This window comes from Rhinolophus hipposideros, assembly GCF_964194185.1.
Source record: "Rhinolophus hipposideros genome assembly, chromosome: 21".
Lineage (NCBI taxonomy): Eukaryota > Metazoa > Chordata > Mammalia > Chiroptera > Rhinolophidae > Rhinolophus > Rhinolophus hipposideros.
The window spans coordinates 37,206,758-37,233,332 of NC_138067.1; the positions used below are offsets into that span (position 1 = coordinate 37,206,758).

The 26,575-nt window shown below is 40.8% G+C and overlaps 1 protein-coding gene, 1 long non-coding RNA gene and 1 pseudogene across 5 annotated transcripts in view; all 3 read left to right on the forward strand.

Annotated features, from left to right (window-relative positions):
* Nucleotides 1–8,827, forward strand: part of LOC308490041 — a 13,126-nt gene extending 4,299 nt beyond the window's left edge. The window contains exon 3 of the long non-coding RNA XR_013992157.1: nucleotides 8,699–8,827. This is a non-coding gene — a long non-coding RNA (uncharacterized lncRNA). The remainder of the gene's footprint in view (nucleotides 1–8,698) is intronic.
* Nucleotides 2,537–6,916, forward strand: LOC308489575 (vomeronasal type-1 receptor 4-like; annotated as a pseudogene). The gene is made up of 3 exons: nucleotides 2,537–2,570; nucleotides 6,238–6,493; nucleotides 6,655–6,916. The product of its transcript is annotated as a vomeronasal type-1 receptor 4-like (transcript).
* Nucleotides 8,828–9,112: 285 nt separating the features above from the next.
* Nucleotides 9,113–24,847, forward strand: ZNF677 (zinc finger protein 677). 3 transcript variants are annotated; one of them, XR_013992156.1, is made up of 6 exons: nucleotides 10,032–10,169; nucleotides 10,701–10,770; nucleotides 11,670–11,726; nucleotides 13,649–13,796; nucleotides 18,978–21,977; nucleotides 24,093–24,847. XR_013992156.1 is itself a non-coding variant. In XM_081031756.1 (5 exons), exons 3-5 carry the CDS (start codon nucleotides 11,712–11,714, stop codon nucleotides 20,447–20,449), a joined length of 1,635 nt encoding a protein of 544 aa, XP_080887882.1. In that variant the 5' UTR covers nucleotides 9,113–9,234; nucleotides 10,701–10,770; nucleotides 11,670–11,711; the 3' UTR covers nucleotides 20,450–23,592. The 3 variants fall into 3 exon arrangements, 2 of the variants coding, with proteins under 2 accessions (XP_080887882.1, XP_080887881.1); XM_081031756.1 differs by lacking the exons at nucleotides 10,032–10,169; nucleotides 24,093–24,847 and adding an exon at nucleotides 9,113–9,234 and having other exon boundaries at nucleotides 18,978–23,592; XM_081031755.1 differs by lacking the exon at nucleotides 24,093–24,847 and having other exon boundaries at nucleotides 18,978–23,592.
* The last annotated feature ends 1,728 nt before the right edge of the window (nucleotides 24,848–26,575 follow it).

A 26,575-nucleotide genomic window follows, 5' to 3' on the forward strand; every position in this document is an offset into this window, starting at 1 on the left:
TGAGGGAATGTGTTTGTTGAGCACCCATGGCCTGGGAAATTTTGTGTAAATGAGTCCATCTACTCACGTCATCAAAATCCGACCCGTTTTTCAAAAAATGGATATTGGGGCGGCCAGTTAGCTCAGTTTTAGTTGTGCTCTTAACAAAGTTGCCAGTTCGATCCCCACATGGGCCACTGTGAGCTGCGCCCTCCACAACTAGGTTGAAACAACTACTTGACTTGTAGCTGATGGGTCCTGGAAAAACACACTTAAAATAATTTTTTTTAAGTTAAAAAAGTAAAAAGAAGAAGATGTTGCTACTCCTACTCCATAGGGGTTACCAGAGGATATTGGCTGGAATTGCAAAGACCTCTGGTCAAGTAAACCCAGTCAGTATCTACCCTTCCCTCTTCATCCTTCCCAGAAGTTGGTCACTAAGACTTGAAGCTGAGAAGCATATATGTCTTGGGAGAGGGTAGGGGTTATTCATCTGCTCATTCATTAAACAACAAAACAAAACAACAAACAAAAACGTATTAAGCACCTACTTCATGCCTGGTTGGATGATTATGGGGCCGCAAGAGGAATCAAGACAGGCTGGTTCCTACTCTCGAGGAGCTAAGTCCAGTGCAGGTATCAGACCACCACCCAACTGTGACAATCTAAATCAGTAAAATTCTAACAGAAATATGCAGGCCACATATGCAATTTTAAATTTTACATTAGAAAATGAAAAGAAACAAAATTGATTTTAATAATTTAACACAATATATCCAAAGTAACATGCTTAATGAAAAAAGATTTACAATGCTTCAATTTTGAAATTGAAGTTAATTAAAATTAAATTAAAACTGAGGCACTAACTAAAGATATTCGTTCGTGGCATGGGTTGTCATGGCAAAAGGTTAGAAACCCAAGGTCCATTATGGCAGTTTGGATAAGTAAATGATAGGTTGGTCACACAGTGGAAACCATGCAACTGGCAACTGTTGGAAAATGAGACAGTTATATGTATTAATATGAGTTAATCTCTAAGGTAAATTGAGAAAAAGGTGCAGAATAGTGTATAAAGCATACTACCATTTGTATAAGAAAAAGAATATTTTTTACATATATGCTGTGTATGTAGAGAACAACTGTTTAAAAGACACAACCAGGTTACCTTTGTGAAGGGGAAACAGAAGGAAACAGAAGGATCAGATATGCTCCTTAATATGTTTTGAATGTTTTTACCATGTCTATTTAAAAAAGTTGTTTAATTAAATGGAGTGTGATAGTTAAGACATAGGGTCATCGTAACAATTAAATGAAAGAACATGTGTAAAATGCCTTCCTACCATTTTACAACGTAATCAGTTCTGGATGCCATCATTATTCCCAGGTAACTCTGATAAGGTATGTTTATCAGTCTCAAAAATTGTTTATTTCCATAAAGATTGTTGAGTGCATTCACAGCCCTAGCTGTGAAGCCACGTGGAAAAGCCAGAGTAGCATTCCCAGGCCCTGGGGCAGATTTTAGCTCCTCATCATTAAAGTCATTCAAAAAATGTATAAGTAAGGAACTTAGGCAAGATCGCCCTCTGGCTTTACAGCTCTCTGACTTTACAGTCAACTAATTAGGCCCTTCTGATTCCAGCTGTGCTTTCTGAACCCCTGTCCCCAAATGTGACAGCCACCTGCAAGGCTGTAGAATCCACGCAGGGCCCTAACTCAAAGTATGGAGCACATATCACCCTTCTTGTTACATGTACTCACAGCATTTTGTTCTTTTCCTTCTTAAAACTGAATCACTAGCATAATTTAAGTTTTAGAAAATTAAAAGTTGCAGAAAGGTTCAAAGAATTTCCCATTGTAATCAATTTTATGACTATTCTTTGATGTCTTCCTTCTCCACTGAACTGTAAGCTCTTTGGGGCAAGAGCTGTATGCCCTCACACTCCTATAACAGAGCATAGGGAGCCAGTGAGTGACCCAAAAGGAACCCAGGAGCCCAATAGTATCATGGAGTGCAGTGCCCCCTAGAGCCAATTCTCTTCCCAAGGCAGGGCTCATGGGATGTTGGCCTTCCATCCTACCACAGCTGACACAGAACGTTGGAGTGGACTGACTGCAGCTAAGAAAAAGGATGTAGTGCCAGTGTCAACGCCCAGTCACAGACAGAGCAGGACATACCGTATCTCGACCTCAAGTATTGACCCTACTTAAGTGGGCCAGAGGGCTTGAATTCTCCCATCAGATCATCTTTGGGTTATCAAGTTTTAAAAAGTCAAGACCATTGGGATTAAGGCATCTGAAGCTCACTCTGGAGTTGCTTTTCAGGACAGGTAGTGGGATTAGGGAATCAAATGGGATGTTAGGGATAGATTTCCTCCAAGGGTAACCTGAGGACGCTAGTACATACGTGGGGTGGGAGTGGCAAAAAGGATAAACAGATTTGGGGTTTGAAAGCGTTCTTTCTCACTAACCCCCAAGGAATACGCCCCCAAAGGGTCCCCACTGCTTGCTTTTTGTAGGCTGGTCAAGAGAAGTTGGCCCAGAAGAGATACTGGGAACAATGGAAACTGATGGCAGTGACTGCGAATTTGTTGGTAACGATGACTCTTTCAGCAGTTCTGGGGCCTCCGGGAGCCAGTGGGGAAAATCTGAGCTGTAGCGCCTGGCCTACAGGGCCATCCACTAATGTGCAAGATGTGAAGCAGATCCCACTCGCTCCAGAAAGGTGGTCCAAAGAAGCAGCAAGTGCAAGGTTATAGGAGAACAGAATGGAAAAAGATACAGCAGGAGGGCAGCATGCCGTCTTGGGGAGAGTGGAAAGAGACAGAGGGGACACTGAAGTTTGCCAGCCAGTCCCTAGTTCCCATTCGTGTGTTTATGAGTTAGAGAGCTTTCATAGCATCAGCTGACAGAACCTCTTCCTGACTCTGATTTGGAGGAGAATCCCGAACTGTGGATTGAATCCTAGTCTTGAATCTGCTCTGTGTAGCCTTGGACACATCTCTTTTCCTCTCTGGACTCATGTTCCTCGTATGTATAATGGAGATGTTTGCCTCTCAGAGGTCTTTCAAGAACCAATGAGGAGATGCATGTGAAAGTTTTTTGTGGGCTCTAACCCACTCTACATGTGTTAGATATGTTTTGCCTGCTGCTTCCCCCCAAATCCAGCCATCAAGTCTCTGTGGCAACACAAGGCCTAGGCTTGGCCATACTAGTGGGCAGGTTCTGTTGACATTGACTCAGGAGTCCGGGACAAACAGATCTGGAACTCCAATAGGTCTCCAAACCAGTGGTTCTCAGACTTTATTGTACAGTAAGATCAGCTGGAGAGTTTGTTAAAACTCAGATTTGGGGGCCTTACCTTCAGAGTTGCCAATTCAGCGGGTTTGGGGTTGGATCCAATAATTTACATTTCTAACAAGTACCCAGGTAATGCTGACGCTGCTGGCCTGGGAATCACACTTTGGGGAACCACTTCTTAAAGTTTACCAGCTTTCCTTCATCTGGCAGGCACAAAGGTGGCCTCCATTGCCCTCTGCTGGCCAGACTATAAACTTAGCCCTCATGTTTCCAGTGCAACGGAAAAGTACAAAGTATTGGTTGGAAGGAAATAAAGACTTGTTGAGAACCAAACTAGGCTAAAAACAGCAATCATAATTGTTGCTTCAGAGTACGAGGTGTGATCATACAATACAGTGAATGTTTTAAACTTTTGTTTATTTGTGTTTTTCCAGCACTCATCAACTCCAAGTCAAGTAGTTGTTTCAATCTAGTTGCAGAGGGCACAGCAGCTTGCAGTGGCCCTTATGGGGATCAAACTGGCAACCTTGTTGTTAAGAACACCACGCTCTAACCAACTGAGCTAATCAGCTGCTTGTGTCTGTCGACTTTTGATGAAGATTAGCTCTTAATTTTCCTCTAACCTAATTTGATATTTCCCCCTCTAAAATAGGGCCTGGTGGGTGCCCTGTGCATTTATTTGAGGGAGAGTGGTTCTGTGTACCCAGTGCCTAGGAGACATGGTGCTTCACTTGGGACCAGAGGGATTGGAGGAGGTGCTCGATTCAGGTTCCTAAGAACCTGCCCTGTCTGCCTTGTGTGCATATGCACAATGGACTGGGCAGGAAGGAAGGAAGGCAATAGGGGGAGAGGGGCAAGCCCACAGAAGGACAGCACACAGTCCATGGGAGGAATGATTTGTGCTATAGATTCTGGTCTTAGATGAGCCTGAACTCTGAGCTGAGACTTTTGCTCTTGGGCCTGACTGGGTTCTAGGTGGTGGCTCAGAGACGTGGGGTGGTGGAGGGACTAGAATGCTGCACCAAGTTTAGAAGAATCACCATTGACAAATGACAAAATTACACTGCCAACTGAGGTCTGTCTTACATATTTTTTCAGATGTACCTTAGAGCCAAGCTCCTTGTTCCTTCCTCCCCCTCAGGGAATGGCCAGTTCTGGGAGGGTTCGGCAGTTACTGTGATAAAAATATTGCTTATCTGGCTGAAGGGCCAGTTTATTCGGACAAACAATACCTACTGTTCTCGCCTGGGACCATCAGCCCAAAGCCTTCCAAAGCCTGGCAATGTGCCTGTCACGTCATTCTGATATAACTTAGTTATTTTTCTATTTTTCTATAACGTAGTTAGTTTTCTACCTCATCTGCAGGCAAAACAGACAGAAAACAACATCGTCTCCATATCTCTCCTGCCCAATGAGATGAGGGAGAATTTTTTTAACCCTAAGCTAACTATCACCTCACATGCAGTCTCTCATGTGAGGGAACAAAAAGCTAACATCAGCCAATGACGGCAGATTTTCCTAACATCTTTCCCATATAAATAATTTCATAAATCTTACCTATTGCTAAAATCTTTACTTAAGCATATTAATAAATTAGTTTATGACTTGAAATTAGTAATATTTAGTTTCTACCCTACAATACTCTTATCACATATCAGTGTTTCATGTCCCACAGTTTAGAGCAAGAAATAGCACTCAGTGATTCTTGTGATTGGTATCATATTGTTCCTGGCATGAAAGAAAATTTATTTCTGTTGTCATCCCAATATTAAGCTAATTGTGCATTAGTTAAATATAATTTATCATAATGCAGGTCCCTGTAGAATTATAGTACAATCAGTGCATGAACATTTTATTCACAAATCGAAATCTGCATAATCTTAATGTCCTATACCATAAATCTTTACACACAGAAATTTGTTACAAATAAAATTATAAAATACTACCAATCTAACATACAATAACAAGGTATGAAAATATAAATGTAAATTGGAGAACACAGCTAACTAGTCTTATCAACTGAGGTCAAGTCCCCAACATTGCCCATAGAAAATGTGAATTTATAGAAATCAACTTTACCTTCCTAAGTGCTCCTTATTTTTTGAATGAAAATAATAGTACTGGGGCGGACGGGTGGCTCAGTTGGCTAGAAGGCAAGCTCTGGGCAACAGGGCCACCGGTTCGATTCCCACATGGGCCAGCGAGCTGCACCCTCCGCAACTAGAATGAAGTGAATGAGCTTCCGCTCAGCTCCGAGCTGGCCAGATGGCTCAGTTGGTTGGAACACATGCTCTCAAGCACAAGGTTGCTGGTTCGACTACCGCAAGGGATGGTGGGCTGCACCCCCTGCAACTAGCAACGGCAACTGGACCTGGAGCTGAGCTGCGCCCTCCACAACTAAGATTGAAAGGACAACAGCTTGACTTGGATGGAGCTGATGAGTCCTGGGAAAAAACACACTGCTGTTCCCCAATAAAAAAAAAGTCCTGGGAATACACACTGTTCCCCAATAAAGTCCTGTTCCCCTTACCCAATAAAAAAAATAGAAAAAGAAAGAAAATAATAGTACTGCCTGTCTCTTGGAATTATGAAGAAAACTGGATTTACTTTATGTATGCCCTATATAGCAGTGATTCTATTTTGTAAGAGCTTTTTAAAGATTAGACATTCAAGTCTTGGAAACATGTAAATAAAAGAAAAACATTAAGTAAATATTTCTAAGTTCAGTTGACAAGATGCATATCTCATGCCTGACGTTCCCATGCAGGAATCTGTCTCAGAAGATGACTATCAGCCACTGGGAATTGACAGAATGGCCTCCAGGCATTTAGTGGTAGGAATGATCTTTTTATTACAGATGATATTATAGTTGAAATTCTGGGGAATTTCTCCATGCTTTACCACGAGCTCTTCCTTTACTACATAGGATGCAGGTTTAGGTCCACAGATTTGATTTTTAAGCACCTGACTGTAACCGACCCTTTATTTTCTCTAAAGGAATCCCCCAAACAGTGGCGGCTTTGAGATTAAAAAGATTTTCTCAATGATTTTGGATACAAACTTGTTTTCTATGTTCACAGAGTGAGCAGGGATGTGTCCACTGGCACCACCTGCCTCCTGACTGTCTTCCAGGCCATCACCATTAACCCCAGGCACTCCAGGTGGACAGAATTTAAAGGGAAAGCTCACAAGTACCCATACACCTTCAATATCCTCTGCTGGATCCTGAACATAATAATATTGTGATTCCTGTGTATGTGATTGACAAATGGAGCAACAAAGATACTACAGAGAAAGAGATTACAGCTACTTTATGCTGTCCTTTGTGCCAAAATCACTTCCTGTATATACCACTATAATTAGTCTATAATATTTTAGGCTTGGTGCTCACTCTCTGGGCCAGCTGCTCTATGGTTTTCATCCTGCACAGGCACAAGCAAAGGGTCCAACACATTCATAGGACCACCATTTCCCTTCCTCCCAACCCTCTCCCAAGTCCAGAGCTACTTACAGCATCCTTCTCCTGGTGAGCACCTTTGTATCTTTGTGCACTGTCTCCTCTGTCTTTCACATTTGTTCAGCTATTTATGGTAATCCCAGCTTGTGGCTAGTGAACATGTCTATACTAATCACTGCATGAGCCATGACTCCAGGGTATCCAGCTTCTGCTTTGTTTGGAGAAGGGTTATAAAATCCCCTAATCTTATATGTAAATTGTATGTAGAGTCAAATCCAAGCATCTTGGAAGTAGTACATCTTTTACAAGCCTCATTATTTGCACTTGACCCAAAACATTTAGAAATAGAAAATAAAAACATACATTAAAATATCTAATTGATGTATATTAATGTTCAAATTTAAAATACTTTTCAAAATAAAAAAATATGAAATTACAAAATATGGGATGCCATCCAGTCTCTCTTAAAGGTACTTGAAACTATTCTTCATGTCAAGAAATGTGGACTAGTACAAATTAAATCCAAAGAAAGAAAAATGAATTAATATTTACATAAACAGAAAATTTTGTTCTTTCAAAGCAGTGTTAGCTGGCCTTCTCTCTGTAGGTTATGGAAACTAGAAAGTGAAATACAAAATCTTACCTGTGTGGAATGTATGATTTTCTACAGACTCCCTTTAGAATATAATTTCTATTATTATTTCTGGTTCAGCCCAGGATTAAGCCATGTCTACTGGGTGAACCAGGAATAGAATAGAAATGATGTTCTAAAGGGAGTCTGTAGAAAATTGCACATTCCACACAAGTACAGTTTTGTATTTCATTTTCTAGTTTCCATAGCCGACAGAGACAAGGCCAGCTGTTGCTTAACAAAGAACACTTGTTTTGTGTCAGCTGTAGAGTGCGGTGTTTAAGAGGTAATCTTGAAATATTTAAAATCATAAGGTGGAAAAACTGAATGAAAACATTTCTCCATTGCTGAAATGGACCTATTTAACTCCAGGTGCCTAAATAAATAATGTGAGAACAGTAAAAGTATTGTATAAACTTGTAATATTAATTTTTCAAAGTTAATTTCTATGTTAAAAACTAAGATTCTGATAATATAACCCCCAAAGAGTAAAATATAATTATTTACAAAAATTAGTACAGAAGAGCAGAAAGTGGGTGAATCTAATCCTAAATAATTTACTTTTATATATAACCATAAAAAAATTAGTCCTCACAAAAACGAAAGCATTTTTGCCATATCCCTTGACACAAAACACTCAAAAACACAAAACAAAAAGATATGTAAGATATCTAGGTCAAAATATCTAATTTATCTACTTTAATTTTCAAATTGAAAATATTCTTCAAATAACAGAATAAAGATTTTTAAAATTGTAATTACAATAGTAATTAATGACAAGCAAAATACAGGATGCCATCCAGTACGTCTCAAATGTATTTGAGAAGTATGCATGGAACAAAAATTTTAAAGAAAAAAATTGATTTATATCCATGGAAGCAGATTTTTTTGGTTCTTTTAAAGCAATGTCTCAGCCCTCCACCCCGATAGCGCAGGGCTGGACCCAGGAAGTATTGGAACCCAGCCCAGGAAGGCGCCCCAGCCTCCCGAATGAATAGGGAACAGACGGTAAAAATTATATGCGAAGTTATAAATTTGCAGACTCCTCACAGGTACTGTTTACCATTTCACATTCGAGTTTCCATCACCTACCGGGACACCTCCGGCTCTTGCTTGATTAAATTAAAAGCTGTAACTGCCTGAGTCTCAGACGTTCTGGGTCCAACAACCGCCCACAACGACCCCGTCCCTCACTCCCAGTTCCCAAGGCTCCTCCCTCTTTGCTCCCAGGTCACGCGCTACTATCCATTCCCCAAATATGTTTTCACTTTGTTAAGAGGAAATATTTCCGCTTGCAATATAAGTGGCCTGTGCATCTCTAATTCTATACCTAGCCTGGCTCCAAAGGACACTGAATAGATCCACGGGAACCAAAACGCAGAAGCCACGCGGTTGGGCGGGAGGACAAAGGATCATCGCATCACCCTGGAGCGAAACAGAGGACCAGAGCCCGCCGCGCAGGTCCCGCCCTCACGTGGGTTACGCCCCGCCCCCCCGCCGCTGCCTGCGCTGTGCCCCCGCCCCTACCCTAGCCGCCCCCGCCCCTACCCTAGCCGCCCCCGCCCCTACCCTAGCCGCCCCCGCCCCTACCCTAGCCGCCCCCGCCCCCCCGCCGCCGCCTGCGCTGTGCCCCCGCCCCTACCCTAGCCGCCCCCGCCCCTACCCTAGCCGCCCCCGCCCCTACCCTAGCCGCCCCCGCCCCTACCCTAGCCGCCCCCGCCCCCCCGCCGCCGCCTGCGCTGTGCCCCCGCCCCTACCCTAGCCGCCCCCGCCCCTACCCTAGCCGCCCCCGCCCCTACCCTAGCCTTCTCCGCACGCTCCACGTCCTGCAGACCCGGAAACCCGTGGGGGGAGAAGCGGGCATAGTCAGGTGAGTCACGGTTTTCTCGTTAAAGCCTGCGCTTAGGGCTCCTCAGGCACCCCTCCTCCACACCCGAATTTAGGGTGTCTCCCCGTAAGTTAAAATCTTTGAGCCAGGTCGTTTCTTGCTGTGAGTGTCTCCCTTTGGCCGCTCGTGCCGTCGCCCCGTAAGCCATCCCAAATCTTGTCGCTCCGCGCGCCTCCGGGAGTCTCCGTCCGTTTCCAGTGAAAATCTTTTTGAGTCAGGAAGCGGCCCCAAGTCTCTCCGTCGGTCCACGTAGACACGGCGACCCACTGCCCATCGGTTTTCCTTCTCGAAACCTTTCTCCGGACCCCCCTTCCCCAGCGGAAACCCGTCGGCAAAGTCCTGGTTCGGGAAGTGGATACATGCCCTCCCCTGCCTCCTGTAGGGAGAGCGGAGGTGGAACGACGAGGGGAGAAAGAGACACAAATGTATGGCGTTAGAGTGGAGAAGGAACGGCAGGGAAGGGAACGTGTTACAACAGATTGGGCGCCAAACAGGAGGAGGGGCGAGAAAGGGAGGGAAACAAAAGGATGCCTGCAAATGGGGAAACACTGAAACGGAAAAAGAGAAACACTGAAGGACAAAGACATAACGTATGCAGAGAACCAAACACAGAGTGGGGGAGGGGGGAGGAGGGGCACCAAACCTAGGTGAGTATTGAGTTCATCGGATACGGAGCATGACATAATTACGTACTAACTTTTGGCTTTGTACCCTAAATAATGTAAGATTTGTTTAATTCTTTAAATTATGCAGAAGAGAGTTGAGTTGATTAACCAGGTGTTCGAGTGTCTGTGTTTTCTAACTGTTACATCAGAAGAATTCCATTTGGAACCGCTGTTGATGCAGAAGGCAGAGATTAGGTAGCACAGTCAGTTCCAAGTCCTGGGGAATGGGGAAAGACTTCCTGCCACCACATGGTACGTTTTAAAATGCTCGTTAACAGTATGGTTTTACCCTCCCCTTTTTTTTTCTGTGGCTTATGTTCTAAATTTGATGTATCCTCACACTTCAATCCCAAAATTCATTGGATATTTTTTTTAATTTCCAAATTATTTTCCCTCTTAACTTGTTCAGACTATGAGGGTTATATCCTTTTTTAGTCTATCATATATTGTAACTATTATTTGATGTCTGGTAAGTAACTTTACTGTATTTCATTGCATCTGGTAAGATTAACCACTCAAACCTATTGTAAACAGTTAGTTTTTCAACAGCTTCTTTCTTTCCTTAAGAGATACGTTAAATTAGTGAGCTCTGAGCTGAAGTCTCCAACCAAATAGATGTTCCCCTGAAGTCCCCTTTCTCTGCAGTGTTGAAGGATGGGCTGGATTGCTGTGAAACTTTTTTTCTAGCAGAGCCCATCTGTTCATGATGAAGAGATTTCTCAGAGTTCATGTAGCCCAGGACTAAAAACTATTTGTAATTTCATATTTTTAAATATTTTTCAGGAAAAGAGGAATCAAATGGGTTTGATTAAATTCGTGAAAGAGAAGTTTCTCTTGCTCAGAAATGTGAAAGGTAATCTGAAATTAGGACAAGTTTTTCTACTGCTTTATCCAGGCCACCATTTCAGAATTCACTTACACCCAATTCTGTTCCCTCAACTCGGACTCCTTCAGGGTAACTTGATAAAATTACTCCCCTTCAGAGCCTCAGTGCAACCATTTGTAACATGGAGACGATAGGGTAAACCAGGAATTCTAAGTGTGAGCAAGTGGGTTCCCTGAAGTGATTTTCAGAATTGGCCATGTGTCTGCATTTGGCAGTTTTCTAGAAGAGTGTGCCCAGTTATAATTAGGATTGGAAATGTGTCCCAGTCTTCCAAAACTAATGAAAACTACTAGGAAAAGGGAAGGGACAAAGGCTCAGAAACAGAGGCCTGCCTCTCTGCTTCTACCCCCCTCTGTTTCATGGGTAAATCTTATGTTTGACAGCGTTATCTCCCAGCATTAAACCCTCCTATGATTTCACATTATGCTAAGGACCAAAACCTAAATTTTTGTGTGTAGCTACAGCAGAAAGCCTTGGAATTGGGATGGCCATTTAGAGTTGGTCCAGATTGAGGGAAGGGACAGGCTTCTGTATCCTGCATCGACTGGTCATTGGATGCTGGCTGCCTAGGGAGGAGCCAAGAACTTGGATGAGGCAGTTTCCTTTGGCTGAATGCCGAGTGGGCAAGGACAGTGCAGTTGCAGCAGGCTATGTGGGTTGCAGCAGGACAGAAGGGCTTTCTGAAGAAATTTGTAATAAACTCCTGGATCTCTGTATAGGAGTATGTTGTCCCTGCATCCCTCTTGTTTCAGTGGGCAGCAAAGAATCGTCTTTTCCCCATATTACGTTTCCTTGTATGTGTACGTGTAGCAGAGGAAGGGGGTATGTGGATTCAAAGCATTAAACAATATATTTGTGTAATACAGAATAATCTTACCTGAGAAATACGCCCAGAAGAAGAGGAAGGAATGGCCCTTTTCCAGGTAAAAGTAATGTTCCTTGTTGATTGTTCTCTCCTTCCTAAATTGCTCTGTTTGTAATTTTAATCTTCTCAGTCTCTGAAGTGCCCTGTTTAAAATGTTGTCTCACACTCAGGCCTTCCCTTAGTCTTCTCTTGTCTACAAGTAGATTGCATCTCACTGGGACCCAGTGACATGGGACTTGGGAAGAGGTTCCTTTGAGGTCATCTTGTGAAGGGGTGTGTATTCAGGTGTGGATTAGAGATGGGGAGAAGGCTCTGTGGTGTCAGCAAGGTTGGTCATAAGGCCTTTTTGGTTCTATATAAACCAGGATCAAAAAGACTACATATATAGAGGTGTAGTAATGTGCACAAAGGCCCAAGTACCTCTAGGAAAGAAGACTGATGGGAAATTGACTTTGCCTGATTTTATAAATGCATTTGAAATTAAAGAAGTGAATGAGTCTGTTTCTGACTCTAAAATATTTAGAATGTGTAATAGAATGGGGAGTCCATAGGTACAACTAAGGGATAGAGAAGGTGTTTTGTTACATAATTAGTATTAAAATGTGAAATGAACCTAATTGTCTAACTGCAAGCATTCCAAATTATTTACTGCACATCTCACAAAACCCATGGTGTTAGGGACTCCCATGCAATAGGTGTTTAAGATAAAAATGGTTACAGATTAGCCAAGACATAGGAACTATGTAAGAGCTAACCCTATAAAACCCTTAGATGAAAACGGGGTTAAATCTTCATAACCTTGGACTTGGCACTGGCTTTTTAGATGACACCAATAGCAAAACAGGGAAAGACAAAATAAATTATTGTTTATCAAAGCTAATACTTTATGCATTGAAGGATACTATCACATAAATAAAAACACAGTCTACCAAATGGGAGAAAATAATTGCAAATCAGGTATCTGATAAGTGTTCATTATCCATAATACTTGACAGATTACTACAACTCAAGAATCAAAATACAAAAAAAAAACAATTAAAAACTGATCAAATGACTTTAATGCACATTTTTTCATAGAAGATATACAAATGGCCAAGAAACACATAAGAAGATATTCAACAAAATTAGTCATTAGGAAAATTTTAGATGAAAACCATAATGAAATATGAAACTCACTAAAATAACTATAGTAAAACAAAAACAACAAGTGTTTAAAGATGTGGATAAATTAGAATTCTAATACATTGTTGGTAAAATGGTGTAGCCAATGTGACAAATAGTGTGACAGATCCTTAAAAAATTAAACTGTGTTATCTATCCAGTAATTCCACTCGTGGTTACATGCTCCAAAGAATTGAAAACAGGTATTCAAACACATGCTTGTACACAGGAGTTCACAGCAGCACTACTGACATTAGCCAAATGCTGGAACCAACCCAAATGTCCATCAGTGGATGAATAAATGAATAAAATGGTATACTTGTACAGTGGAATATTGTTCAGTCATAAAAAAGGAATGTAGTCCTGGTACAAACTACACCACGGGTGAACCAAAAACATTCTTAGTGGAAGAAGCCAGACACAAAGGTTCCATTCACATGCAATGTGCAGAATAGATAAGTCCGTAGAGATAGAAAGCATGTTAGTGGTTTCCAGAGAATGGGGGAAAGGTTGAATGGGAAGCAGCTACTTAATGGGTAAACGGTTTCCTTTGGGGCTGATACAAATGTTTTAGAACTAGATGTGATATTTGTACGATGTAGTAAACGCCACTAAATTGTACTTTTAACATGGCTAACTTTGTATTTGGTGAGTTACCCTCAGTTCAAAAAGAAAGATAATACAAATTCCTCAGGGTTTCTACTATGAATCAGAACACTCACTCCAGTCAAGTTCGTTTTTGCACACTTCTACCTCTCTTTTGTGTCAAAAATAAGAACTCTCTGCCTGTACCCTTGGTGAAATGTGTTTTCCTTTCAGTTGACATTCAAGGATATGTTCATAGAATTCTCTCAGGAGGAGTGGGAATGCCTGGACCCTGCCCAGAGGGCCTTGTACAGGGACGTGATGTCGGAGAACTACAGGAACCTGCTCTCTCTGGGTGAGGGTAACTTCCCTCCAGAAATCGGTAACTATCTTTGCATGTCTTTGTGCTTTCACTTGAGAGTCTCTTGGGAGCGACTTGCTTGTCCGAATTTCAGATCCCTGTTCAAGACGGTGATTGAAGCTGTTTTGATCCAGAAGGAAAGGCTTCTTCATGAGGCTTGTGGACTTTCGACTTTCCCTTTCTTTAGAAATTCTGCACTTTTTATGCCTGCTTAGTGATGGATACAGAATAATAGAAGTCAGAAAACCTTATGGCAAATTTCTAACAATATCTCATTCTGTGGTCTTACCCCTGTGCTTTTCATTCAGTGAATCTGCAGTGACATCATTCTCATCCAAATTCCATACTCACATTAGAGTTCACGTTTGGTGTTGCACCTTTTGTGGGTTTGGGAAAATATAGGTATAATGAGTTATATCCACCATGGTAGTATCACACAGAGTCTTTTCATTGCCCCAAAAATGTCTGCTCTGCCTGTTTATTTATCTCTCCCTCCCAACCCTGCAGTATCTCTACTGTGTCCATAGTTTTGCCTTTTCCAGAATGTCATGTAGTTGGAATCAAACAGTATATGTAGCCTTTTCAGATTGTCTTTTTCCACTTAAATATGGATTTAAGTTTTCTCTGTGTCTCTTCATATCTTGGTAACTTGTTTGTTTTTAGTGCTGAATAGTAATAGTATTTCATTGTCTGGATGGACTACAGTTTATTTCTCCATTCACCTACTAAAGGGCATTTTGGTTGCGTCCTGGTTTTGGCAGTTACAGATAAAGCAGCTATCAACATTTGTGTGCAGAGTTTTTGTTTGATTTTGTTTTGTAGCATGTAGTAGGTAGGACTTCATTCCTTTTTATTGCCGCATAATCATGTATGAATACCACCTTTTGTTTATCCATTCATGACTTGATGGACATTTGGGGTATTTCTACCTCGTGGCTATGATGAAAGAATAATGAATAAGTTCATTTGGACATATATTTTCATTTCTCTTCTGTGTACACCTAGGAGAGGAACTGCTGGATCATATGGTAACTCTCTGTTTAATGTTTGGAGGAACCACCAGACTGTTCTCCAAAGCAGCTGCACCATTTTACATTCACGTGGGGAGTGTCTGAGGGTTCCAGTTTCTCTACATCTTCACCAACACTTGTTATCTGTCTCTTTGATTATAACCATCCTAGGGGTGTGGAATTGTGTCTCATTCTGGTTTTGATTTGCATTCCCCTGATTCATTGTGTGAAATGTGTTTGTGTGCTTATTGGCCATTTTTCTACATTCTTTGGAGAAACGTCTATTCAGATCCTTCATCCATTTTAAAATTGAGTTATTCATCTTTTTGTTGTTGAGTTTAGAGTGTTATTTATATATTTTAGATACAAGTCCCTTCTCAGATATATGATTGGTAAATGTTTTCTTCCATTCTGTAGATTGTCTTTTTACTTTCTTGAGGGCTGGGTTTTAAAGACTGCAGGAGATACTCTGAGATTTTAATCGGAAACTGGGTTCCTATAATATCCACAGGAATAGTCCCAAAAGAGGTTTTCATGAGGTGTGGACTTGAGGTTAGGTGCAACAACTCCTCCATCTTGTCTTTCCAGGATGAAAGGCCCTTGGTCGCATTTGGGAGCGATTTTGTTTCAACTCAGATCAACTGCACCTGCAGCCTCTGAGAACTGTGTCCACACAGTTACTCACATGGGTCACGACATCCCTGCTGCTCTCCACAGACCCCCCACCCACAGCTGCTCTTTACTGGCCGCATTTAACTTGCTTCTACATTTCTCTCCTGCTTACAAAAATAATTTTCAACATACAAGATTGTATTACTGGTTTTGACCCAGACAAAAAGATTCCACTACCAAAAAAACCTTGGTTTAGAGGACACAGTGTCACCTCATTTGACAAGGGAGCCACTTTTTATTAACTTAACCCTTTGGGAAGATGATAGTGTCTTCTTTTCCTAATATGTATCTAATAAACTGAAGCTAAAGTCTATTTCATTTTTTTGGAGAGGCCATCCTGGCTTTTTAGGGCCTGGTCCCTTTACATTACTTACGAATTTATGATGTGAATAAGTCTGAAAGAAAGAAAATTCAAATTAGCTGTAGTTTTCTTTATCGATGTACCTCTGTTTTTTTGTTTTGTTTTTTAAGGAGAGTGCAGCTCAAAGTGGCCCATGTGGGGATCGAACCAGCAATCTTGTTAGTAGCAACGCGAGTGCTACTCTAACCAACTGAGCTACCCGGCCGCCCTATGATACTCTTATTTTTAAATTGCCATTCTGTACTTTCTTTTTTTCCCCCCCTCCGTTCTCCCACTCCTCTCCCCTTTGGCTACCATCACCTTGTTCTCTATATCTGTGGGTATCTTTCTGTGTTTGTTCATTCATTTGTTCTTTTTAGATTCCACGGAGAAGTGAAGTTATATATGTGTAATATTTGTCTTTCTCTGTTTGACTTATTTCGCTTAGCATAATGGTCTCTAGGTCAAACTGTGTTGTTTCAGAATGCATTGTTTCACTCTTTATTGGTGGGTAGTAGTCCATTATATTGTGTATCTATGCCAGATCTTTATTCATTTATCTGTTGCTAGACACCAAGGTTGCTTCCATATCTCAGCTATTACTAGTAAGGCTGCAGTGAACATAGGGGTGCATATATCTTTTTGAATTAGTGTTTTGGTTTTCTTCTGATAAGTACCCAGAAGTAGAGTTCCTGGGTCAAATGCCATTTCTCTTTTTAATGTTTTGAAGCATCTCCATACTGTTTTCCATAGTGACTGCACCAATTTACAGTCCCACCAATAGTGTATAAGGGTTCCTTTTCTCCACATCCCTACCAGCATTTATGTGTTGATTTTTGTTGATGATAGCCTTCCTGACAGGTGTGACGTGGTTTTAATTTGCATTTCCCTGAGGATAAATGATGTTGAGCATCTTTTTGTTTGTGTTGGCCACCTGTATGTCCTATTTGAAGCAATGTCTATCCAGGTCCTCTGCATGTTTTAATTATATTGGTTGTGTTTTGGTGTTACGTTTTATTGAATTCCTTATAGTTTTTGGATACTAACCCCTTATCAGATGTACTATTTGAAAACAACCTTATTCGGTAAATAGGCTTTATTTTGTTGATGGTTTTCTTTGCTGTGTAAAAGCTTTTGAGTTTATGTTTTCCCATGTTTATTTTTTCTTTTATTGCCTTTGCCCGCGGTGATATGCAAAACAATATTGCTAAGACTGATGTCAAAGGGTTTACTGCCTATATTTTCTTCTATATTTTTATGGCTTCAGGTTTTGCATTTAAGTCTTTTATCCATTTTGAGTTTATTTTTGTATATGGTGTAAGAAATTGGTGCAATTTCATTTTTTTGCATGTACCTGTCCAGTTATCCCAACATCACTTATTGAAGAGACTTGTCTTTAGCCTATTGTATATCCTTACCTATCCTTACCTTAGCCTATTGTATATCAACTATCCTTTGTAGTTGATTAATTGATTATATAAGTGAGGATTTATTTCTGGGCTCTCTATTCTTTCCATTGATTAGGGTTTCCAGGTGGGAATTCCCGCCCATTCTCAGGAATTTTTTTTTTTTTTTGCTTTTCCGTTCCCAAATCCTGAGAAAAGTTGGTTGGGAAAATCGGCTCCTTGAACCCAGGTGGTTGGTAGTATCAGCCATCACTTTGTAGAAACAATTCACAGTTTATATCTCGGGATTTGGAAACGGGAAAGCGGGAAAGAATTCCTGAGAATGGACAGGAATTCCCACCTTGAAACCCTACCATTGATCTATATGTCTGTTTTTATGCTATAACTATGCTGTTTTGATTATTGTAGCTTTGTAGTATTGTTTGAAATCAGGGAGCGTGATAACTCCCAATTTATTCTTGCTCACAGTTTCTTTGGCTATTTGGGTTCTTTTGTGGTTCCATATAAATTTTAGGGTTAGGTCTTGTTCTGAAAGAATGTCATTGGTACGTTAATGATGATTGCATTGAATCTGTATATTGCTATAGGTAGGAAGAACATTTTAACAATGTTAATCCTTCCAATCTATAAGCATGGTATGTCTTTCTGTTTACGTATATTCGATTTCTCTTTAAAGTCTTCGAGTGTTCAGAGTAGAGGTTTTCGCTGTGAGTCAGGGATAGACATCTAAAAACTTGTGTGCCCTTTGTTTTATGTGAAATTTTGTGATAATTTACCTCAAGAATAATTAAATAAATAATGCTGGTAGAGGGCTTAAACGATTACAAGGGTTGAAAGGTTACCTTTAGTTAATAAGATATATCAGTTTTTATCATGTTTATTATGATTGACCTTTGCTTGCATTATATCTTGTATGTTTTCTTTTTGTAATTTTTTTCAGTTTTTTCTATATTAATGTTTTGTTTGGCCTTAGATGATAATTTCAAAGCACACACTACCAAATATTTGCCCATATAACTGGACAATTAAATGATTATTTATAATAGGGGAGTTGATCTATGAACTAACTGTAAGCATGAAATTAAAATTGAGATTGCAGACAGTCTTTTCTAATTCTTTAATGCTTGTATTAGTGTATGTTTACCTGAACGTGATATTCAAAATCCAGTGATTTTCAACATAGTTTTCATTTTTTCTATTGTCTGTTCTTTCTGTAATGTAAATTATTTCTTTAGTTATTAAGAGTTCTTGAGTAGTTCAGAGACTGTTATTTTACATTAACTGGTTACTTATTAACTTACCTGCTAGACCTATGTTGAGTTGCTGACATGTTTTGTTGTTGTGATACAGGTTTTTTAGTATCTTTTTTCTTGCATCATATCCCCACACATTATTAAACATATTACTGACAAAGAATTATAAAGATTAAGAAATAGGGAGGATAGTCTGAAATCTCAACTATGATTTTATATCTGCATTTATGTAATACCTAGTACATAGATCAAGTTATTAACTACAGAGTGTCATTTAATTGTCCAGGTATATGGCCAGAAACTATGTATATTATATAATGTGTGCTTTGAAATTTTATTATCTAAAGTCAGAGAAAACATTAAAGAAGAAAAAATTGTAAAATGAAAACTAAAAAATAATCTGATCACCACAACAGTGTTTGAAGACCAAGCTTGAGAAACTTCATAACTATGTTCATTTTAAGTATTATTTTTGTGTGATTATGTAATTCAATATAAAATATCTTCAAACTTTTTCATAGGAAGCCTTCCTGCTGTATTTGCAGTAAAGGAATTACTACCAAAAGTGGACATTGATACAGGAGAATTACACAATCCATTGATACTGGAAAGAAATGAAAGCCACGGCACCAAGGATTTTGACCTCAAAAAAGGCTGGGAACGTGAGTTTGAGAATGAGTGTGGACATGATGCAGAAAATTACAAAGGAGTGCCTTTGATCTGTAGCAAAAATTTCAAATGTATAAAAGATCAACAACACAATAAATCCTCAATTAATTTTCCTCAAAAGGAGAGTGTTTTTGTAAGAAATAATACATACCAATATTTCATGCATGACAAGCCATTTCCAAGGAATTTGTTAAAACTGAAAAATAATCTAAGTGATGCTGGAAAAAAGTATGTGAAGTGTTTGGAAAATAGAATTGGATTAAGTTTGCAGGCACACCTCGCTGAACTGCAGATATTTCGAAGTGAGGAGAAAATTTATGACTGCAATCATCTTGAGAAGTCTGTCAACAACGGTTCCTCACTTTCACCACTTCAAAAAATTCCTCCCAGCTTCAAAAACATTTCTAATAAATGTAGGAGGATTTTAAAATATTTTTTGTTACCTGCACAGTATGGGAGAACGCACACTAAGGAAAAATCTTACAAATGTAAGGACTGTGGGAAGGCTTTTAGCAAAAACTCAAACCTCAGGAATCATGAGATCATTCATTCTGGACAGAGACCTTACAAATGTAATGAGTGTGGCAAAGCTTTTAATCAGCGTTCACACCTTACTACGCATGGGAAAATTCATACTGGAGAGAAACCATATAAATGTAATGTATGTGGCAAGGTGTGTAGTGGACATTCAAGACTTGCAATTCATCAGAGAATCCATACTGGAGAGAAACCTTACAAGTGTAATGAGTGTGGTAAGGCTTTTTTCCAACGTTCACAACTTTGGGTTCATGAGAGAATTCATACTGGTGAGAAACCTTACATATGTAATCAATGCAGCAAAGCCTTTGCTGTGCGTTCCAGCCTTACTAGACATAAGAGAATCCATACTGGAGAGAAACCTTACAAATGTTATGCATGTGGCAAAGGCTTTATGTGTCATTCACATCTTAATGAGCACAAGAAAATTCATACAGGAGAGAAACCTTACAAATGTAATGAGTGTGGCAAAGCTTTTACCCAATTTGCAAACCTTACTACGCATCAGAAAATTCATACTGGGGAGAAACCTTACAAATGTAGTGAGTGTGGCAAAGCTTTTACCCAATTTGCAAACCTTACTAGGCATCAGAAAATACATACTGGGGAGAAACCATACAAATGTAATGTGTGTGGCAAAGCTTTTATTGAACGTAAAGGCCTTACGGATCATCAGAGAATTCATACAGGAGAAAAACCTTATAAATGTAATAAATGTGATAAGGCTTTTTCCAGACATTCCCAACTTTGGAGTCATAAGAGAATCCATACTGGAGAGAAAGCTTAAAAATTTAGTGACTATGGTAAAACCTTTAGACAGGGTTCAAATCTTACTCAAGAAAATCCATACTAGACTGAAACCTTACAAATGTAGTGCATGTGGGAAAGCTTTTACATGATTTGCAAGTCTTACTGAGCATCAGAAAATACTGAATAGAAACATAAACCCAATTTATGAGGCAGTGCTTTTATTCAGAGCTCAAGCTTTGAGGATAATCAAAGAATTCAAGTAGGAAGAAATTACACATAAGACTTACACAGATGTTCAAGCCTTACTCAACATCAGAGACTCCATTGTGGAGAGAAACCGTATAAAATACATGTATGTGGCAAAGCCTCTCACCAGGGCTCACCCCTCACCTGATACAAATATACATCTTTGAGAGAAACTACACAAATGTATCAAGGCTTATCCAAAGCTTAAGCTTCATGAAACAGAATTCTTACTAGGGAGAAACCTTACAAATGTATTGAGTGAGAGAAGCTTTATCAAAAATGTACAGTTTTCTGGTCATGATAATTACAAGATGGAAACAAATGTGTCAAGACCTTTAGCAGTGACCTCTGGATATGCCAAAGACTTCCTATTGGACAGAAACATTATAATGAAGGTGATATGTTTGATAATTCAATGGACGGCACATACAAAAATTCATACTTACAAAAATTCATACTGTCTTATTTTGAAGATTAATCAATGTCAGATGTTAAATTCCACAGAGAAAACTCATGAGAATGAATGATGTCAATGGAGCAAGGACATCTGTGGAAACGTCTAATTATCTTCAGTTTATAAAATGTTTTTCATTTATTTGAGGTTTCTTGAAAAGGCTACATTGTTATTGATTACTTACAACTTGAAGTTTGGAATCTGTTGATGTTACACTTTCATTACATGCTTTTCATTTTTCACATGATGGTGTTGGAAGGGATCACTAAGATGAAAGGACCTACTTTATTAGGTGGGGTTTATTTAGAACCATGTAACCTGGAAAAGCTAGGACCCTAATTTTAAGTTACAATATGGTATAAATTTGAGAGTCTGGGGAGTGGCAGAGAATAGATGTTAAACTATTATCTAAGTTACTGTGCATTTTGTGGTCATGGCTCCTTTAGATTTATTTGTTGGTGTGACTCAGGGCCTCTGTTGATGATTATAGGAAAAGATGACCAGGTGATCATGAAACAGGCTAGGACATTAAGAGAATGAGTTTTTCATGTGAATAGGATATTGGGATACTAGGGATATATGGTCAGGTAGCAAAAATGAAGGGTGAATGATCGTCTCCCACTTTAAAAAATTTTTTTTTATTGGGGAACAGTGTGTTTCTTCAGGGCGCAGCTCAGCTCCAAGTCCAGTTACTGTTTTCAATTTTAGTTATAGGGGGCATAGCCCACCGTCCCATGCAGGAATTGAACCACAAAGGGCACAGCTTACTGGCCCATGGGGAATCGAACCGGCAGCCCTGTTCAGAGCTCACGCTCTTAACCAACTGCGCCCTCCGGCCACCCCCAGTCTCCCACTTTTTTGAAAGGTAACAGCTGTTGCATTTCATAGATCAACGAAAATTATAGTCTTATTTTTGGAAACTGAAAATACATAATTTTGGAGGACAGTTTAATCAAAAGAACCAGAGTAGACTGCTTGTGAAGAATTCCAAATTGGCCACTGAAAATACATTTTGATACCATGTTATTTAGAATCTACCATATTTTTATGTCTAAATAAGGAAAATACAATTTTTTTGTAATCTTGAATGAATCATGTGCCTTCAGGTCACACAAGCGTACCCCATCTTATCCTGGTGCTTCATAATGAACACAAATAATACATCATTTGGCATTCCTGATTGTATGACATCTATAATAATTTCTTCCCATATTAGATTCAAACAACTTAAAATTTTGGAAATACATACTCATAATTTGCATTTGAGTTATGCAGCTCATAGTCTGTCAGAGATTATTTCTGTGTCTGTCATGGAAATACCATAGCAGTGCAATTTTAGACTTGCCCTCTAACACCCGCCTCCCCATACATGAACATACATATGATTATATATCTGTGTGCCTTTTTTTGTGCTGAAATAAGACCATGGGTTGCATCCATACATGAAATGAAAATAGAAATATAGTAAGCATATACAAAGTATTAGAAAAGAGATTTTCAGAAAGAAGATATAATCTATTTCTTATACTTGAGATGCTCAGGGAAATAATTTGAAAAGATGAATATTCATGGTTTTTTCCTTAAGATTGAACATACGCAATGGACTTTAAAAAATAAAATAGAAATTTCATAAATTCACTCACTCTGCAGTATATTTTTTGTTACTTTGCATTTGTGTTTTCTCACTGGAACAGGATGGAACCCCACTCAAAGTTTAGTTTGGAAATCAAGACTGATGACTCTATGCACCAAAGTGTTATGAGAATGTTACATAATGAGCCTTTCTGGGGAGAGCAGGGTCAACTTCCCGATTTGTTCCCAAAATGGCTAGAGAGAGCTGAGAATGGTGACTGGCTTGTGTTAGTGGTGGAAACCAGCCAGTGTAGTCGCACAACAGCCTAGCCAACTGTCCCTCCGTGTCTTTCCTTAAGGAAAGAAGAGTCTGTGGGATTGTGCCTTTCTGGGGCTCTGTTCCATCCTTGTGTTTACACCTATGTCTCTCTGTCTGATCCCCAAAAGATGGTTTGCAGCCAAAGACGGGTAAGATACCTCACGGGAGATACAACCTAAGCCAGGTGGAACCGAGTGGGGACCCCCAATGAGCTGCCTTAAACAAATATGGGAAAGGGCCTTGCCTCCTCTTCCCCCTGCTTGGGAAAGTCTGTTGCGGGCTCTGGCTTTTCCATCACAGCTGTCAGAAAAGTAATGAGGAGAAGGAAGACCAGTTATCTGTTATATCTGAGAGACTTAACACTGAGAAGATATTTACCTTAAGTGAGATATAGTGGGACCTTGTACTTCAGCTGTTTAAAGACTAAGATAAATTGGCTTGTGATGTTTATATGATAAATGAGTCTCACAGACCGTGCCATAAAACACTGTTACTCCCTTGCATACTGGTCAATAAAAGCCTCCAGTCGGCTTTTTTCGGGGCTCCAGTCCTCTGAGACTGAGAAACCCCTGGCCTTCTGAGAAATTTAACAGCACTAAGTCTCTGTGTCTTTCTTAAAAACTTAACCCAAACCGCCCCTTCTCGCACCCTCACTGCCCATGTTGCGCTGGACACGACAAGCCAGGACTAGTGGGATGGTACTGGCTTGTGGTGTGAGCTTACAACTAGTGCAAAGGGAAGGAGCGCCCAGGCTCTACCCTGTTTCCCCAAAAATAAGACCTAGCCGGACCATCAGCTCTAATGCGTTTTTTGAAGCAAAAATTAATGTAAGACCCGGTCTTATTTTACTATAAGACCAGGTCTTATCTAACATAAGACTTCAGTTGGTTAGAATTATCGAGCACATGTGATGTGTAATTACGGGAGTAGAATATTTAAGAAAAATGTGGGTCGGGACCCCCATGGAAGGCAAGCTGGCTGAAGAAAATCTAGATGTGGAATTGATGTCAGCACCTCTTGAGCCCAAATAGCAGACAGTCCTAGTGCCTTCATCTCCCTCCACTTATTTAATTTTTTTTTTATTTTTAGGCGTATGCAGCTCACAGCGGCCCATGTGAGGATCGAATCAGCAACCTTGGTGTTATGAACACCACGCTCTAACCAGCTGAGCTAATCGGCCATCCCCCCTCCCCCCACTTCAGTGTCAGTCTGCGTGGAGTGAGGGGAGCTCAGGGAAGTGAGCACAGCCCTGGTTGCTGGAGAGGTAGGGAGACTGGAAGGGTTTGTTCTGTGCTCTGCGCCAAGAGCTCTTATTTTCCAAAGTCTCAATCCATTTGAGTCCAAGCATTTAATTACTTAAAATAGTAAAACCTCAATAAAATTGGAAGGGAAAAAAACCACCTTCAAAGTTTGAGAAGTTGGTATTAGTTATGAGGAAAACAAGATTGTACTTTACTGGAAATTACCTTTCAGAAATTTCTGCAGCATCCAGCCAGCACCACTTTCAGAATTGCCACAGCAAACAGAAATGGAGCTATTTGCATATTTCATGTTAAAAATTGAGGGCATAATGCTACTGAAAATGTGAAAAGCTAGTTCTATTCTTTGCTTTTATTTGTCGGGTAAGGTAATAGACATCCTTATCGCATGGTTCTGGAGGTGTTTCAAAATTAGTATTTCGCTAGTTAAAAGCAAAGCCAAATATCTCCAGAAGAGTCTCACAATCTGCACTTGACACAAAGCATTCAGAAACAGGAAACAAAAGGATAGGTTAAAATGTCACATTTAATTTTCAAGTTTAAAATAGTCTTCAAAATAACAAAGATTTTAAAAATTGACATTGCAATATTATTTAGTAATTAATGACTTAAGCAAAAATACAGGATGCCATCCAGTACGTCGCAAACGTATTTGAGAAGTGTGCATTTAATAAAACACTTAATTAAAATTTGTATCCATGGAAGCAGAATTTTTTGTGTTTATAGCAGTGTCTGAACTCCATCCCACAGCGCAGGGCCGGCCCCAGGAAGCCCTGGAACCCAGCGGAGGGTCGCCTCCCTGCCACCCAAGTGAATGGGGAACAGAAATGGAAATTATGTTCTGGTGCGAAGTTAGTATAAAGTTGCAGACTCCGCACAGGCACAATTTACATGTCACATTTTAGTTTTCATCACCTACACAGACAACTCTGGCTCTTTTTGGATTAAATGAAAACCTGTAACCATCTGGGGGGGGGGGGGGCTTCAGACTTTCCGGGATCCAACCACCGCCCACGATTCCCGTGCCACACCCTCCCTCCTCTCTCCCAAGGTCACGCGCCCCTATTGGTTTACTAAATAAACTTTCACCTTGTGAAGGGGAACTACCGAATCTCTGCCTGCAATATAAGTGGCCCACCCTTCCCTAATTCCGTACCTAGCCTGGCTCCAAAGGACACCGGACAGATTCACAGGAACCCAAAAGCAGAGACCACAGATGTTGGGGTGAGGCGAGGGACGAGGTCGGTTACAAATAGGCAAAGAAACCTCCAGATGCAGAACTTGGGCATGAGCCCGCGCACCCAGGCCCGGCTCTTACCTGGATCACGCCGGCACCCGCGTCTCGCCCCAACCCGCCCCTTGCTGGCTCTGTGACTCACAAGCTGTGTGACTTTTGGCAAATGATTTCTCTGTTATGTCGTTTCAGCCTCTGTGAATTGGGGGTAATAATGGCGCCAGCTTCTCAATTAATGAGTGAATTTGGAGAAAGCCCCAGCAATGCCCCATCACTGGCACTATATGTAGAAGTGATTACTGCAAGGTATTTCTTGCTAGATCCTCATGGGCCCATAACCCATTGGGGCCTTCCTCCTCTCTTCCTTACAACCCCCTTGCCTTCTGCCCCCACACCGGTTCCCCGTGTCTTTCCTCCATCGTAGGCCTCCCATGTTGCTGCTGCCCTGGGCAGGAAGTCCCAGGTCCCTTGCCTTTCCTTTGAGGCCTCAATTTTCCTGTGGCTTTTTTTCCAACCCCCCTACCCACAACTGCCCCAGACTGCCTGAAGTAATCAGAACACCCTGAGATTTTTCACACCTGGAGGACTCTGCAAAGGGGTCCCCTCCCCATGCTCCAGGAGGCCACTCTCCTCTGGTTTGCACAGTCATGAATCCAAATATCTCCCCTGGAACCCTCACGCCCACAGGTCCCCACTGAGTTCACTATCTTTCCCTAACCATTCTCCTCTCCTAGGTTCCCCATTGTGACTGGTCCGGACCCAGAGTCCCCTGTGCCAGTGCCCAGACCCCCCAAGCCTGTCAGTCTCCAGCCCTGCCCCTTCTGTTTCCTGACCCCTGACTCTGCCGGTCCCCTGCTCTCCATCCTCATGGTCCCATCCTGGCCCAGGCCTCATCCTCTCTCTCTGAACCCTCACCAAGCTTCCTCTTTGGCTTTCAGCCTGTCCCCGTCATGGCCCCAGAGGGTCTTCCTGCATCCAGTTTGACCCACCCCTCCTCTGCTCACAGCCCTCTCATGGTTCACCTCAACAGAGACCAGGGTCCTCAGATTGTTGAAGGACTCACCAAGCCGAGTCAATTC